Genomic DNA, 16,613 nt, shown 5'->3' on the forward strand with positions numbered 1-16,613 from the left:
GAGACATTAACCCTTCTTAGAGTAGATGATTGGATTCAGTAAGTGATTGAGAAGCATTTAACTGTACAGAGTGTTGAAGTCAAACTTAAAAAGCCAAATTAACTTGTAGTGAGGTTCTAAAGCATGGTTAAAGATTTTTGTTAAATATTCTCAATTTCCTGCTCACTGAGAAACAAAATGATGCATTACTATTTGCTGATTCTCTTCACCTCTAACCCATTTCTGTAACACTGTTTTCCCATTTCAGGAGTTTTATGAACACACAAAAACGCTTTGGCAGGATGAAGGTGTGAAAGCCTGCTACGAGAGATCCAACGAGTACCAGCTGATTGACTGTGCACAGTAGTGAGTATTGTGACTGGGGAGTGGCAGTGCTTTGGGGTCCTGATGCTTTTCCTTATCCCTGAAAAAGGAATGTGTGATGCATAATGGATTATTGGTAACCAGCTGTTCAGAGAGGTGGGACAAACTGATGTTCAGTGAGACAATATCTTCATGGAAAACTTCACAGGTGCTTTCAAAAGTTCTTTCAAAGGGCTTTAATAAGGCCCTTTAATGAGGGGACAGTTTTATTGTCTCCAAGGCCTGATTTTCTACCTCTTCCACTTGGCCATCTTTTCCAGATGTGCTGCAGCACATTGCAGTAGGTTGGAGATAAATCCATTTGTCCCTTTGGTTTCTAGTGCAGTTTATTTAACTGGAAACAAAGAGATGGCAGTGACAGTCATGGGAAGCAGCCTGTGATCAGTCACCAGAGTTCTGCTTGTGTGCCTTCATGGACATATCTAAGAATCATTCTCTTCTGGTATTTACACTGCTGGGATAATAAGTATTGTCTTGAGAGTCTGCTGCATGTTTGCAGTTATTTATCACGTCCAGCAATATTCTGTGGCTCAGGATTTTTTATGGCAAGGTGCTCGAGTTAATTGTGACCATTCCTGGTCCTTTTGTTGTGCATAATCAAGGATTGCAGGACTTAAATTTGAAATATTAATGGTTAAAACTGTTCTTTGTTGGTTTATAGTCTCTCTACTTCTTTTAGAAAAGCTGAAATAAGGTTTTGTGGTCAAGAAAATGAAGGTTTCTCATTTCACACACTGATGGCAACTGCAGGTTGTCTAATAATGCATCTCGTAAGGAACATCTGATGAAATAAAATCTGCAAAGTTCTTCTTTTGTTTGTTTGTTTAGGTAGACTTAAAGGTAAATCAACAATTAGCTCTGTTTGAAAAGAGACAAGAGAGATAATTTTACTCTGCCTTGCACAGCTCCAAGTCTGCAGGAGCCTCTTTGAAGTTTTGCCATTGTTTCCAGAGTGAATTTGTTTGATGTGTAACGATGTCTTTTGCATTAGGTGACTAATGTTTGATCATTTGGCATGGAGCTTTTTGCAAGTTCAGTTGCTACAAAATAAAAAAGTACAAAGATGTTCATTTTCAGACAAGCATTCAGTAAATTTTGTGTTTCTAGTGTGAAGTTGATAGAAGTGAGGAAAAGCTGAGTTTGTTTCTGGTTAGTGTTTGTTAATGGCTTCTGTGCTGGGAAGAGAGGAATTGTTGAGCACTAAGAGGGTTTTGTGTTGCTCTTTTTCTGCCCTGAAGAAAACTGAATTTCTTATCATCCCTGGACATTGACTTTTCCATAGATCAGCAGGGGAGGTGGCCCTCCCGATGGCTTTACCATCCTGCTCCATCTAGTGGAACACTTAATTCTACATCATGGGCTGTTGAGCTAAAAATAAACTTTGAACATCGCTGACAAATTAGAATTTTTTTTCCCCTAAATAAAATAAAATAAAAATTGCTGTCTTCTCAAAATATTTTAATAATTCTAATATTTATTCAATCTGATAGTAACGTATATGACACTACAGTCTTGCAGAAGGAGCTTTCTAATTGTTAATTTTGGTAGTTCTTGTCCTTTCTGGCATTTTTGACCCTGCGGTGGTGTTGTTTTTAATAACAGAATACGCATAGTAGGAGTTTTTTAATGGCAAAATGTTATCTTGGAGGTTAATGTCACTTTGAAATGCTGAACTGGGTTTTATCACATTAAGTTTTCAGGAGACCCAAAAAAACTTGCTTCCTATAAGATCTGACCTGATTGATACCTTTAAATTAACCTGTTGAGCACACACTAACAAAAATATGGCAAAGGCAAAATACAAAATGTATCTGAGATTTATTAAAGCACAGCTATTTTAGCAATTACTGTTGTTAGTGCTAATAGAAGTTAAAAGAGAACATTGAGCAAACTTTATTGGGGTTGTCCATTCTTTCAGAGAGGAGTTCTGGATTCTGAATACTTTTCCCACTTTGAAGTTCCCCATTTAAAACAAGAAAGTTACACTGGAAATGGGAGATGGAAAAGTGGCTTTTCTCTTTCAAGATCAATCTGGCTTCCTTTCTTGTGGAAAAAAAATAATTTCTTTCACTTGAAAGGTTGAAAAAAATCTTAAATATTAATGGATTCTTCGCTCAGTGATTTGCCTTCAAATTTTAAACAGTGTTTCTTGTTCACAGAAATTATCTTTTTAGAGTTATTTGTAAAAAAATTTAATGCTTTTCAGTTGTCATTTTTTTGAAGGCTCAATCACTTAATGTAAAGTTTGTCTTGGTATGAACTTATTTAACATCCTGAATTTTTTGAAAAAGGAGGTTTTGTCAGTGTTGTGACACAGTTTTATATAGGAAGCTTTGCAAGGAGATTCTGCCAAACATTTAAAATATATCAGTTTTGCCTGTCTTTTAGCAGTTCTGCTTTCCATGGATAAAAGCTGGTTTTACGTGTAGTTTAGCTCTAATCCAGGGGAAGGAAGGGTTTTCCAGGATTCAGGGGTGGAGAATCTAGAAAGGAAAGATTCTGGAGAGATGGCAGCTTAAACTTCTGCAGAGTTTGTGCTGAGGAAAGATGGGCATTTGCTGATGGGTCAGGAGCTCTCCTGTATGGGCAGAGAGTGAGGGAAAAGCCACTTTTTGCTGCATATTTATTCCCAAGAAAGTGGGAACAAATGTAATTCTCAATGTTTTATTTCCCTAATTCTGGTGTAGGGCTTTAGAGTCCAAAAATGGTGTTTTTCACCTGTTCTGGAGCAGTATCTTTAAATGTACAGCACTTCCTTCTGCATCTCTCCAACTTTCAGTGTCTTCCCGTAAGAAGTGACATTATTACACCCTTACTGTAGCTCTGCTGAGTCCCTGGTTGTGTTGGCTGAGAAAAGACAACTTTACAAAAAGCCACAGGTACCATGCTGGTTTCCCATTTCCCTGCAGTTGTGATCTTTGGAGGTGTGAAGCTGGGAGGGCTGGCCAGTAACCTCATCTGCTGGAGAGCCCTTCTGGTATCCTGCCCTGCATCCTCAAGCTCACTGCCTAAATGAAAATGTCACTTCAGAGGAGCCCTGTTCATTCTGAAAGAGTAGCTGCCTCTGCTCGTCATGAGCTTTACTGTACTTCCTGCCCAGGCATATTTTACAGTCTTGAGAGGCAGAGAAAGGAAAGAAGGCTTGTTTCCCTTTTCTTAGCTGGCCTTACTAAGAAATCAGTTTCAATTCTGCATTTAGAACAGCACAGTCTGTGACATTGTCACCAGTTTGTATTTCAGCAGTGAGGAGGGAGCCTTATCTGTGAAGAGAAGAGACCAAATTTCATTGCTCTTGAATCTTGCAGGGTGTACACAGGGGGTCTGTATGAAGCTGCCATGTCATCCTGCTCTTGGCTAATAATAAACAGAGGAACACACAAGTGTCTAGAATACAGAAAATCCCAAATGTGTCTAGAATACAGAAAACCCTAAATTATTTACCATCCTTCATATGACTTCCCTGAAAGCACAGGGTTACATTTTATTTAGAATATATAAACTACTATTAAAAAATACAGGAACCAGTTCCACTGTGACGTGCCAAAGCCTGTTTGTCAAATCTGCCTTCTGTCAAATACGAACAAACACCATCTCTTTGAAGCACTGCTGTTGCCAATACTTCTACCTCAGGTTTCATTTGAGCAGCTCTAGTTTTAAAGCCTCACAAATACCTGGCAGAGCAGTCAGAGTGAGCAGGATGTGTCCCCTGGGAATGTGCTGTTTGTGGCATGAGGATGTGAAGGGTGCCCAGACTGTCCTGGCAGGTCTTGCCCAAAGACTGTGGATGGCCTGAAGAAACCTGCATTGATGCCTTTGGGTTAACTGCTCAGCACATTAAGAGCAAAGCCTGGTACTACATGAGCCTTCTAGTGTTTTTTCTAGAGTTGCTAATATCAGGCTGTGCCCACAGTTCCCTGAATTTTTGCTTTAGTACCCTCGGCCACTCTGTTGATTTTGTGCTTCGTTTTACGCCGCGCTTTCTTTCCCTGCGAAATCTCCTCGCTGGTACTTCCTGGTTTTGGCTGGGGTGGAAAAGGAAATAAAGCGAGGGACAGTGTTTGCAGCCCATTTCACACCCTGGAAGTCAGGAAGGGCTGGAAGCAGCACGAAGGGAGCCCATTCTCACGCGATTTCCTGCCTCCAGCTCCTCTCCTGCGCTGCCATTTCGGGGAAGGAGAAGGCGCAGGGAGGAGGCTCTGGAGGTGCACGGTCACGTTTCTGGAACTCCAGCACCAGCAGAGCCTTGCTGATACCTTGAAACCCTGCCAGGCTCCTCCAGAAGGGTTTTTTATGAGGAGTATTTTTTAAGATGTTTGTTTTTAAAATACTTATCAAAGAAAGGCAGGGAGTGCAGCTATTAGCCAACTGCTGTGCGGGGCTGCCGAAGGATCAGCACGTGTGGACACACAGGCTTTTTAATTTCTGATGTTGTGGATTCTTTATGTTTTTGTTAAGATTTATGGTGTGTTTTATTTCTGGATTTGCAGACTTGCAGGGAGCAGTTAAGAGCCCCAATCTGTGCACTTAATGATTTTCTTCCATGTTGATTTCTCTTCATGACAAAGTTCCCTTCATGGAACGTGCAGTAAAGTGTGTTTGCTCAAAGTCTCACCTTTTTAAATAGTGCCTGATTTATCAGGGGTACTACTGTTAGTCTAGTTTCTTATCCATATTATTTATTACTTTTTTTTTCCCTTTGACTTTCTTTCCATTCAATGTGATTTTGACAGAGTGGTTTCTCTTGTCTCCAGCTCCTCTGAGTGCTCACATTGAACAGCAGGAATTTCCCTGGCCCGTATTCCTGGCATACATGAGCTTCTTATGGACAGTAACAATTACATTGTTAAACATTTCCATGAGGAAGAATAATATTCCTGTCCCCTTTTGCTGGAATAAAACTGATGAGCTTGGCTACTGCTGTGTGAATACCTTGGCAAGCCAAAGAGTAGACCCAGATCATCTAACTCCTAATTTTTGGTCTTGATTGCAAAATCCACATTACACTATTCCAGAGTGCTTAGAGATAACTGAATTAGGGTCTTTTCCCTGCTCCTCTTCAGCCTGAGGGAATAGAAGATCGTGTTTTAAACAAGGTTAAATTTCAATTAAAAAGGTACAGCCCAGGCTATACATTTTCTGCAGTCCAGTGGGGTATTAGGTGTATGCTGGGGAGCACAGTAACTCCTGTCTTTGAATGACTTCAGTGAAGTCACTGCCAGCAACACAAGTCCACATATATAATAGCTGAATTATACCCAACTCCTCCACGTGTGTGCCCTCTTGCTGACTGTCAATAGCAGGGATGTGCCTGCTGGCAAGTGCTCTGAAAACCAGATTACCTAGATTTAGCTAATAAATGGATTATGAATCCAGCACATGTCCCCACTCTTGTCACAGCTGATCATAAATTCAAGCTACACTCAACCCTAGATAAACTCCTCTGTCTTCAAAATAAATTACATCCCAGTATGAAGCAAGATAAACTAAAAGGTGTCCTGGAATAAGTTGCTTGGATGTTATAAATTAGGTGCTCCAGTGAGGAAGATACAAAGTTGATGGGCCTTAATGGCAGAAAGACCTTTAGAAGTCCAAAATGTGAATAATTGAAGAAGTCATACCACAGCACAATGCACATTGCATCATCCTGAATTATTGTCAAGGAGGTTAACTGTGTGCTCCAGGAATCTGATTTCTGCCTCCACTTTCACTCCCTGAATCGGCCACTTCCAGCCCCCTGAATTCATTGCCTTCATTCATCTGCTGTTTTTATTTCTCCTCTGTTCCACACATCTGTGAATGTGCCAGTTCCTTTCTGGCCTTTGGCTGCAGATGCAACTTCCTTTCCCTGCCTGGTTGTAAATATTGAGGCTTTGCCTTCAGCTGGAGGCAAGGCTGACCTGCTTGTAGAGCATGAAAAAGCTGGGTTGGAACTTCATCCCCAATTTCTTGACACAATCCTCTGTCCAAATACTCGGACTTCACCTTTTCGTTTAAATGCATCACTTGCTAATTCCTGCAGGGGTTAAGGATAAACTCTAGTGTTCATGGGTGCCTGATTCAGTGGAAATGGGTGGGTTTATATTTGGTTTCACATGTGAGTGGATTTTCTCTCACAACAGCTATTTCTTTGTTTCAGACAAAATTCACATGCACAACATTTGTTGAGGTTAGGCTTGCACTGAATCGAGAGTATTTGTCAAAATTTGGCATGAATGTTAGCATTTTATTTAAATAAAATTTGTCTTTAAAATAGTAATTTTTGCAGATGCCCACATGATTTGGTCAGTAGATTGCTGTGTTCCTCTAACTGAGAACTTTCATTTTGAATGTCAGAAGAACATCAGGAGAGTGTAATGAAGCAGGGTTAGATAACAAACTTACTGACATTTTAGTTATCTGGAGGAGAATACTGGAGTGGAGTCCAGGGTGTAGTTTGCTCAGGATGTATCTCCATTAATATTTCACTTTATTAGTCAGCTTTGAAACCAAAGTTATTACCAAAGAATGTAAATGTATAAGTAAGTACTGCTGCATAAACCTAAGTGATGCATCTTCAGAAGATAATTCTGTACTAAAAGCATTTGGCTACAGGCCAGAATTCTGCAGACAAGGTTCTTTAGCCAGATTTCTTGATGGGTGGCCTATACCCATAATGTTAATTAACAGAGTTAAAAATAGTTCAGTAGAGAGAAGAACGGATTGTTACTTGTTAGTAGTGCTAAAAATGGCAAATTGTGTTGTTTGATAAAGAATATTCTGCTTGCATCAGCAAGTGATTTTTAAACATACAGATAAATGACAAAATATGCCGAATCCCAGGGATTTCTATTTCCAAAAGGGAAAATAAAGTAATCCTGAGCTTTTTTTAAAACAAATACCTGATGCATATTTTTGTAATTGCTTTCAAGTCTGTTTGGCTCAGTAGTGTCTGGACTTCTTAGCCAACATATTTCTGATACCTGCTCAGGCTTCTGCTTTGTTTTTTGTGGTTCTGTTCTCTGCAAACCTACAAATGCAAATACAGTGGAATTTTTATTTTTTTTTTTGTGGGTGAAGGGAAAGTGTTGCAATGTGATACAGCAGGAGATGGAACATAAGCCAAAACCTGTGTTTAATTAAACTCTCACAAATTTTTGCATTTTAATGGCAACAGGTTCCTCATTCCTTCCCACTGTAGTTTTTTTGCATCCTCAAAAGTTTTTGTTGTGGCATTAAGATATAATGTGAGTGAATATGGTAGAAATGCATGAAAAAGCATATTTTGTCCACTGAGGCTTTTGGAGGAGATGCTGTGAATGCTGTATTGGTCTCTTGCTCTGTTGATAGATGCAAATTTGTAATAGAATGAGAATTAGTGAATAATATTGTCTCTGCACATTGTTCCTAGAGCTAAACAGACCTGGGGTTAGTGCTGCAAAAACAGGTACAGAGTTGCCACCAAACTTCTCATCGAGGAGATGTGTAGGGTTGACTTTTGTTGATTGAATGGTTGTGAAGTTTTGAGGCTTCATAAATCATTTTCCACATAATTAAAATTACCAATATTTTTCAAACAAGTAATAATATATTAGTAAAAAAAAAAAGATATTATGTGTATTCACAGCCCTGACTCGATGTGCAATCCATTATGAGCAAATCATCAGTGTTGTTATAGACAAAATAATGTATTTAAGAAATTAGTATGTTGTATTGATTGTTCTGTAAGATCATTAAATGCAGCTACTACCACAGCATTACTACACAATTCTGTTTTTCTTTCACAATTGTAAAGATTAAGAAAAATCCAAAAGGCTGGATCCACACTGACAGAAACTCTCTTGAAGCAGATGATGTTAAAACTCTCCTCCTGTGAGCGAACTCATTAACAACAGGTTTCACAGGTACCTCTGATTGTGTGGATTCCATGCAGCCTTTTATCCTGCCAGTGCTGCCACACATTCCTGGAGAGAGGGGATCTCAGCAGTGCAGGGAACACCTGTTGGGCAGCTCACCCTTAGTGCTTTTCCTGAGGACAGCCCTGTGCTTGGTGGGCTTTGACACATGCTGAGAGTGAGAGTCAGACATTGGCAAAGCTACATAAATGCTGAAGGCTCCAGATCCTTGGGTTTGGCTTTGCTGTACATGGATCTTGCAATGGTATTACTTGTTCTTCTGTATTTTTAGTCTGATTTTCCCCAGGCAGAGAATATAACTTTTTTTTTTTCTGGTAAGGAAAGTGCAACAAATTTACCCTAAAAAACTCAATTTACTGCAGGTGAAACTTCTGTAATCGCATTGCTCAAATGTTTTGAGAAAATTGGAATGAGTAAAATAGTAGATTGTTGTGTACACAGCAATCCTTCAGTCCTCTGGTTTTTGTGAAGACAGGTAGTGGTCAGTCTGAACTGGGAATGAATGAATGAATGTCATTAATGAATTGGTCAGAATGAATTAGGGTGAGAAGTTAAATAAGAGGAGGAATTCTGACTGTAGACTCTGTAAGTTTGTAATGCACCTTGGATGTACTAGATTTCTGTATTTTTTTTTTAAGTTTTACCCATTCATATAAAAATATGCTCAGTTTTACCATAAAATTCCCATAAATTTATTATAAAGCAGAGCAAATGACATCTTGACTTGTGAGTATTGGGCTTAATGGTACAGCAGTGTTGGATTGCTGTACAGGTGAAACACTGTAGCTGTCAAATGGTGAGAATCAATCCAAGCAACTCTTACAACTCATAATAGTTCCTGAGAGTGAATTTTCACTCCCCCTCCCAGGCTCTTACAAGGTTCCTTTGTGCAAACAGAAAAAGCCCTGAACGAGGTTAGTTTTGAGCTGTGATTCAAACAAACAATTCAGTGTGAGACAGAAACAAGTGGAATAAAAGACTTCCACAGGAGCTGGAGCAGCCTTCCCTAGGAATCCCTCCTGCCAGGAGGAAGATCTGCAGGCACAAAATACAGGGCAAGCTATAAATAAACACTTGAGGAAACGAGGAAGAGCGTGGCATTGGTTGCATCATGTTTGCACAGCCCCTGTAAGGCCAGAGCATCATTCCTGGGTGGATTCTGTGGCTTGGAGGGTTGGGAAGCTGATGGGGGATGCAGTCCTGAACTGGCTGGGGGGCCTGGCAGGGGACCCCCAGGTCTGGCTGCTGTGGAAGTCCCAGAAAATGCTGCTGCAGCAGGACAGGGCTGCAGGAATGATGTGCATCCCTGGTGCTCTGATAGCCACTGTCTTGAAGCAGGTGTGACCAATATTTTTTAGGATTTTGCAGTTCACTTGCCTGGGTGGTGGAGCTTTTTTGCCTGACCTTGGGGGCTGCTGTTTGTGGTGTTCCCCATGAGCAGGCACGACAGCTTCTGGAGCACAGGAGGGTTTTATGAGAGCTCTCATGGCTCAGCTGCATTGCTGCAGAAAAGGAACATCTCAAGAGGATGTCGCCTTACAGGATGACAATTAGGAGAATATTTTTATCAAGCTTAAGACCTAAAAAGCTACTGTAAACCTCATTAAAGACTTGCTTTTAAAAAAGAAGTAAAAGCAGTTGTGTTCGGAAAGATGGAAGGCAACAGAAAATTCCTGATCCAAGGATGAAATGAGGCCAGTACATTTGCTGGTACAATGTGAAAGCACCACGTTCGATTCCCAATTATTCCCTGGGCTGAAACACTGCAGATACATCACTGCCAGTCCTGGGGAGAGGGAGCACTGGATGCTGCTGACTTGCACGTTCTCCCCTTTGTTTTCCTCTTCTGTGCACTCCACTGTTCGGTGATATGCCAAAGCCTTTTCTTCACTGGGGACTTCCATTTCAATTTCTTTTGTTCTGGGTGCTTGCCTGCAATCACAGGTATTGCTGAAGTTACTGGTTTTTTAGAGACCCTTGACAAAGATGTCTGGAGGACATTTGGTATAAATTTACCAGCAGGCTCAAAAGTTTATTGAGACCATGTGCTTGCATGCAGAGAACATGGTCATAAAATCCTGACTTCAAGGAGGGGCAAGCTGAAAATTAAAAAGTAGATTAAGCTCGTATTAGGTGAAGTTCTCAAACCAAAGCTGAGCTTAAGTAAGTTGAAATACAGTATTTTTAATATGTGACTAAGTTCTAAATAAGCTGGATAATTTTACATGTGATTAAGAGTAATTTTGTAGCAGGATGTCATTGATAGATGTTGTGATTTTGAACTGATTACTCTGTAGTATATTATACATTGATTTTGTAGCTGAAACATGTTAAAATAAGTTATTGTAGTTAAATATAAATCTCAGTTCACTGTATTTGTATTGTGGTACACTAATTAAGTCTCTCAGAAGGATATCCACCAATAAAGCTAAATTGTAATGTGTTATGGAAGTGAGATTTTTCAGTGTCTGCATGATAATTTACACTTGAAACATGTTGGCTGCCCAGTAAATTTTCAGTGAGTGCCTTGGGTACTCTGCAAGGTTCCCCTTCCCCCAGAGGGCTCATATAAACTGCAGCCCCAGTAAAAGCTGGCAAAGGACTATTTTTAGGAAGCCTTCAGCAGCTGGGGGAGGGAAGGAGCCTTGGCCCCTGGGCTGCTGGAGGAGTGTGGTGCTGGCAGGAGCCACATCCAGCCTGGCTCAGGTGGCCAGGTCTGCTGTGGGATCTTGGCTAAGAGATTGGTGGTTTAAAAAAAAAAAAAAAATCCTTCTGAACCCTAAGTAATTTTTATAAATGAATGAAAATATGTACAAAATCCTCACAACTATAGAACTGCCTTGTTTGTTTGTTTGTTTATTGCCAGTGTTGGTAATACTTGCAAATTTTCTGAGGACCACACTGTCCAGCACTTCTGCTGTTAAGGTATCTAAGAGGGACTTTAATTACACATTTATAAGGTTACAAGATCAGGAGGTGTGTGAAGGTACTGTGAAGCTTTGTGTCTGGCAAGACAATTTTCTTACACAGGTTCATATAGTGTGGCTGTTCTCTGGATACTCTTTTATCAAACTGAGCCTCCTGATTGTTGTTTTATTTTGGTGTTTTCATTAGCTCTTCCTAACATCACTGTGTGTGCCATGAGGAAGAACAGAGTTTGCAGTTAAGGTGTTCAGACTCCTTTTCTTCCCTGGGTTGGAATTGCTTCTCCTTGTTTTTCTGGAGGACTCCCTGTTCACCTCTGTCCCAGGGAGCTGAACTGCTTTAGGATAGGCACATTTTGTTATCCCAGGCCAGGCTTGGGTGAAACAAAGTTTCCCCATTTGTAAACTGGTGTTTTGATGCAGCTCTTCTTCAAGAGGATTATAAAAGCTCACATCTGCAAAAACCCTTGGGTGATTTTGGATAGTGTCAGGTTTTAAGTGAAGTCATATGAATGAAGGATGATCAATCTTTCGTGGTTCTAACGCCAAGAAGTGTTGTGATGTCATCAAGAATCTTGATCAAGGTCTTGTCATCAAGATTCTTGATCTTGAATCTCACGGTGAAGTGGTTTGGTGGAAGGGGTGAGAGGATGGGTTTATAGATCCCCTGTTTTTACCATTATATATTCCTCAAATGGGCATTCCAGACTCTAAGATGTTACTCTGTCTCATTAAAATGCAGGTATTAGTACATTGTCTGTGTATTTTTAATGCTAACTCTAATTCTCTACCCCTATTGTTCAAAATTTGTTTCAAAAATAAGGTGTGTGGTATGTATGAAGTGTGGAATAGTCTCATGTGAGGTTAAAAGTGCAGCAGACTCATTAGCACCACAGTGTGTTACCAAGGGAAACAGTAATTAAAATGGCCAGTTTTGAAAAGCTTTTTGGAGAAGAACATGTCAGATTATAACTCACTTTATTGTGATTAATGTGCCTGTTTCAGTAAATTTAAAAATACCAGAATTCCTCTGTGCTCTCTCAGAGCTCTTTGCTAGGTGGGATCCTTGGCCCTTCTCCATTGCTCCTGGAGCACTTCCCTATCCACCTCTCTCCCAGGCAGCTGGGAGAGCACACTGTGCTGTGTGATCCAAGCAGTGTGTTATCATTTAGGGTTCTCTCCAGCCCATCCATGTTCCATTTCCCTCCCCATGTCTCCTCTCCAGGCGCGGTGTGAACTCTGCAGCTGCACGGAGCTCGGGCAGGGAAAACAGCACCAGGCAGGATTCGACAGGTCAAAGCAGAACTGCTTTCATTAGACTAAAAAAAAAAACCCAACCAAACCCCAAGCCTGGCCCTCAACCAGCTTTTAGGATCAGAAAGGTGTTGAGCCATTTCCCAGTTTCAATCTGATTGGAGCCGAGCCTTGCAGACGCTTGGGAAGCTGGAGCTCCACTGCTGCTTAATTGCTTCTTGTTTTGAAGGATAATTAGGGACTTTACTTAAAAATAGTAACTTTAGCGTTCAGTCCATTAAATTTGTCACCAAGATAATTTCGTTAGGCTCCCAGCTGTTTTCTTACTGGAATTGTGAACTAAAAATAGGTGAGATTTGTGCCGTCGTGTGCAGAGGCTGGTACCTCCATTTCAGCTCCAACTTTCCCTAATGATGTGAAACGTGTTTGTTTCCCTCTGAGCTTTCTTCTGGGCTGGATTTCAGCAGGTCCTGCTAATTATGGCAAAATTGTGCCCTGTGGTTTTCTGATAAAGTCACGTGGCTGTGAGGAATATGAAACTGATTTCTCTCAAGACAAGTCTTATAAATGAAAGATTGACGCCGCACCCAGTGCATTCTTCTTTTTCACCAGTCTGCAAGAGATGTTTGTAGTAGTTTGAACAAATACCTTTTAAAAACAAACAAACACTAATGAACACAGGTTTGTTACTATTATTATGAGGGGTGTGATTTACTCTCTCAGTTCAGTTCTCATGAGCAGTCCCTTTGTTGTGCATAATTGAAATCACAATGTAGATTGTGAGATAATGTGACAATTACCGTGTTTATATTGTGTGAAACACGGGGTTTTTTCTGAAACAAACCTCTGTAATTACCAGAATCTGTACAAGCACATGCTGCTTTTATACATACATGGTTTACAGGGTGAATCAGGCTGGAATATCCATGTCTAAGCAATGGGTTTTTTTAAGTTCTGAACTGTTTTGCATTTATTCCTGACATCCACATCACAAGGCATCATGATGGATTAATGGTGGACATGCAGAAAGCTGAAACAGATTTTTCTCTGCAGAGTTAGATCTGTCTATGTAAATGTACAGCAGTTTCCCTGCATACTTTCTTAGCAACCAGTAATCACTGGATCAGACAGAGGGGGTCTGGTTGGAAGGGACCACTGAGTCCATCCAGTCCCACCTCCCTGCTCAAGCAGGGTCCCCTCAAGCACCTTACTCAGGGTTGTGTCCAGGCAGCTTTTAAAAATTTGCATTTTTTGACTGTGATGTTAGTCAAAGATTTTTTTTCCCTCTTGTGATGCCTTTTGACTGTAACTCCATTGAATATCTGCAGTTTGTGCTGATCAAAATGAATGTAGGTAACAGGAGGAAGTTCTGCTGCAGAGCAGTGTGGGGCTTGTTGGGGTTTTTTTAAAGGTTTGATGTTTGGAGCCACAACCAAGAAAGTCAGTGACCCAAATGTAAATCATGTAGGCCTTAAGGTTTTTTTTTTCTTCCCCACTCTGTTATCTTTAGGCAAAGAAACCAAAACCCATAAGATATGTTAGTAAAACAGATCTCTCCAATGGAAGTGAGCTCATTCAAAAGAGGGAAATTTTCTTCCTTAATTAAAATGAAGGATATGCTTATCTGCAGAAGTACTCCAGTGATGTTCCCTCAAAACCTGTATTTAGATGCAGTGTGTAATTCTGGCACGGTTTATTAGCATCTCAGATCTTTTTTTTTAATTTTCTCATCTGCTTGTTGGCAGTCTGTTCCTTGGACTTCCTGTGCGTGTGCGTTCCTACAAAGCAGATAACTGCAGTTTTACAAGCTGGAGCTAAACGTGGGTGGGATGGCGTGAGGGAAAAGTGCTGTTTGGAAAGCTCTGCACCTGTCACTAGTTCTGAGCATCACCATCCATGCAGGGCAAAGCCAGTGTGTGCAAGATGCTGCAAAAATCTCTTAGGTAGCAAAATGTAGAAGAAAAGCAGGAGCAGCTAAATTTAGTAGTCGCATGATATTAACTTCTGAGTAATGTACCAGTTGCTGTGCTCAGACACCCCTTTTTTGTGGTGAATTAATAATTTGCTGCTGAGGACAGGAAGTGGAGTTAAAGTGCTGTTGTGTGATAAAAGCTGTGTTTCACATATGGTTATGGTGTTTATAGACTGTGTATGTATAAATAAGCACCTGATACGGGGTAGGTAATGTAGGAACACACCTCCCTTTCACCAGAACCTGTGAGTGTTCTCTGCAGACTTTTTCCTGACCCATCTGAGTCTTTTCCACCTTGAAGCCTTTGCTGCTGTTCTTAGAGTAAACCATGATCCGGAAGCTCTAATTATAGTAATGCAGAACAAATGGAAATCCTGGAATTGTCTCCAGCACTCTGGAATCACAGAGTTGCCAGTTGCAGGTATCAGAGCAATAGGTGAGCCAGGCCAGGATTGTTCCCCTGGAGCTGCCTTGTTCCTCTGCTTCCTGGCACAGCTTTGAATTGCACATATTTATTTCCAGATCTGTGGGCTGTGTCTGATGGCCACTATGTTTTAGGCATATATTTGAACCCAGGCTGCAATCTGAAGGGTGCTGTACTTCATTTATAAGAGGTTTGCTGGGTTTATGTCTTTTTGCAAAATAACAGGCTTGGATATTGGGCAGCCAAAAGCCCCAGCTGGGACTTAACTAATGTTGATGTGGGAATAAGCACAATATTTGGGGAAGAGAAATACCATCTTAGACCCCTTCTCGTCTTTCCCACTGCAGCAGTTATACACATGGTTTTTAGTGTCTTTTTTGGTTCAGTTCTTCTCCTGAGACTGTTTAAATGTTTCTTTCATGTAGAAGAGGAAATTTGTAATCTGTTAATGAGTAGTTTAGGTTTAGGTTTCCATCCATTTGAGATGCAAACATGAGACAGTGCCCTCTGCAGACAAAGAGATGGTGAAGATGTGCATGTCCTTTACTGGAATCGTGGCTTTTAGTAATCCAGTGGATTTCGGAGATTTTTTTTGTAACTTCAGTGTATACCTTGGGCTCTTCAGGTTTGCTTTCCCTTCCCTTGGATTCCAGCTGCTGCCTGGCTGTGATTGAGTGCACGAGGGTTGGGAGTCCACCCACTGGTGGTGCAAAAATGAGTTGTTGTTCATACCTCTGTGATACTTTCTTTTCAGTGTAATACACCAAAAAAGCATAAACCAGTATCACTGGTGTTTCAGAATTAATGCCTCCTGAGATGAGGTTCTTCCCACCTCCTGGTGTTTGTTTCATGCTCTCTGCACAGGTAGAGCTCCCTGCACCATTTTGTACTTGCTTCATGATGAAATGGGCAGGATCTTTCTTTCTTTCTTTTCTTTTCTTCTCCTTGCCCCCATCCCCAGAGGAAAGGTGGGACTGGAGTTAAGGTTTCCAGAGAACGTGGCAGGAATTTGAATTGAGCAGTTTTGTCCAGGGTAACTCAGCACAGAGATTCTCTCCAAGGGTGGTTTGTGGTCAGGGCTCTGGCACAGCCTGGGAGCACAGAGAGCTGTGTCACAGAGGGATGGGGCTGTGGGAGAAGATTCCCTGCCCGGGCTGTCCCTGTCCTTGGCCTCTCTAAAGTCTGCCAACAAGGAGGCCAGTGAGGATGCTCAAGGGTCGTGTGTCTCTGTCACGCCTGGTTCCTCCTGGATCTTAATTCAGTCTTAATTCTTCTGAGTATAAGGTTCCACCTCAAGATAGAACTGTGCCTTCTGCTGCTGAGGGCTTTTGGGGTTGTAATGCTGAAATAATTACGTTCTGTGAATAATACATTTGGTAATTGTTTAGGTAATTGCAGCACTTCTATATAGGTAATAAATAGAGTCAATAAAGCTGGTTTAAAAGAACTAATTCCACTTGAAACAGCCCAACAACTTCCTCATTTTAACATTACAAAACAAGCTAATTAGAGAATAAGAGATTTTAAGAGTTGTCCCAAAATTTCCCCAACCCTCACTCCAGTCCTGTCTGGATTATCCCGTGTTTTACAGAACCTCAGTGCTCCCCTGTGAATCAGGGACTGCCATGAAAACCTCCCTGAGCCGAAACCGACAGTGACTCTGGGCTGGGAGAGGAAACAGGCGGGGGTTGTGCCTTGTCAGGGATTTTACTTTTCCTGTGCACACTTCATTCTGAATTCTCTGTGACTCTGTGCACTAAAGGAGCACAGCTTAGAAAAGTCCG

The 16,613-nt window shown here is 41.0% G+C and overlaps 1 protein-coding gene across 2 annotated transcripts in view; it reads left to right on the top strand.

Moving 5' to 3' along the window:
- Positions 1–16,613, top strand: part of GNAS (GNAS complex locus) — a gene marked incomplete at its 5' end in the record, with an annotated part of 134,066 nt that overhangs the window by 96,966 nt on the left and 20,487 nt on the right. For both annotated transcript variants that reach the window (XM_083873406.1, XM_083873407.1), the window contains one exon: positions 248–345. In XM_083873406.1, the coding sequence (XP_083729532.1) occupies positions 248–345 (98 nt within the window). The remainder of the gene's footprint in view (positions 1–247; positions 346–16,613) is intronic.

The sequence above is a fragment of the Zosterops lateralis genome (genome assembly GCF_965231275.1).
Source record: "Zosterops lateralis genome assembly, chromosome: 16".
Lineage (NCBI taxonomy): Eukaryota > Metazoa > Chordata > Aves > Passeriformes > Zosteropidae > Zosterops > Zosterops lateralis.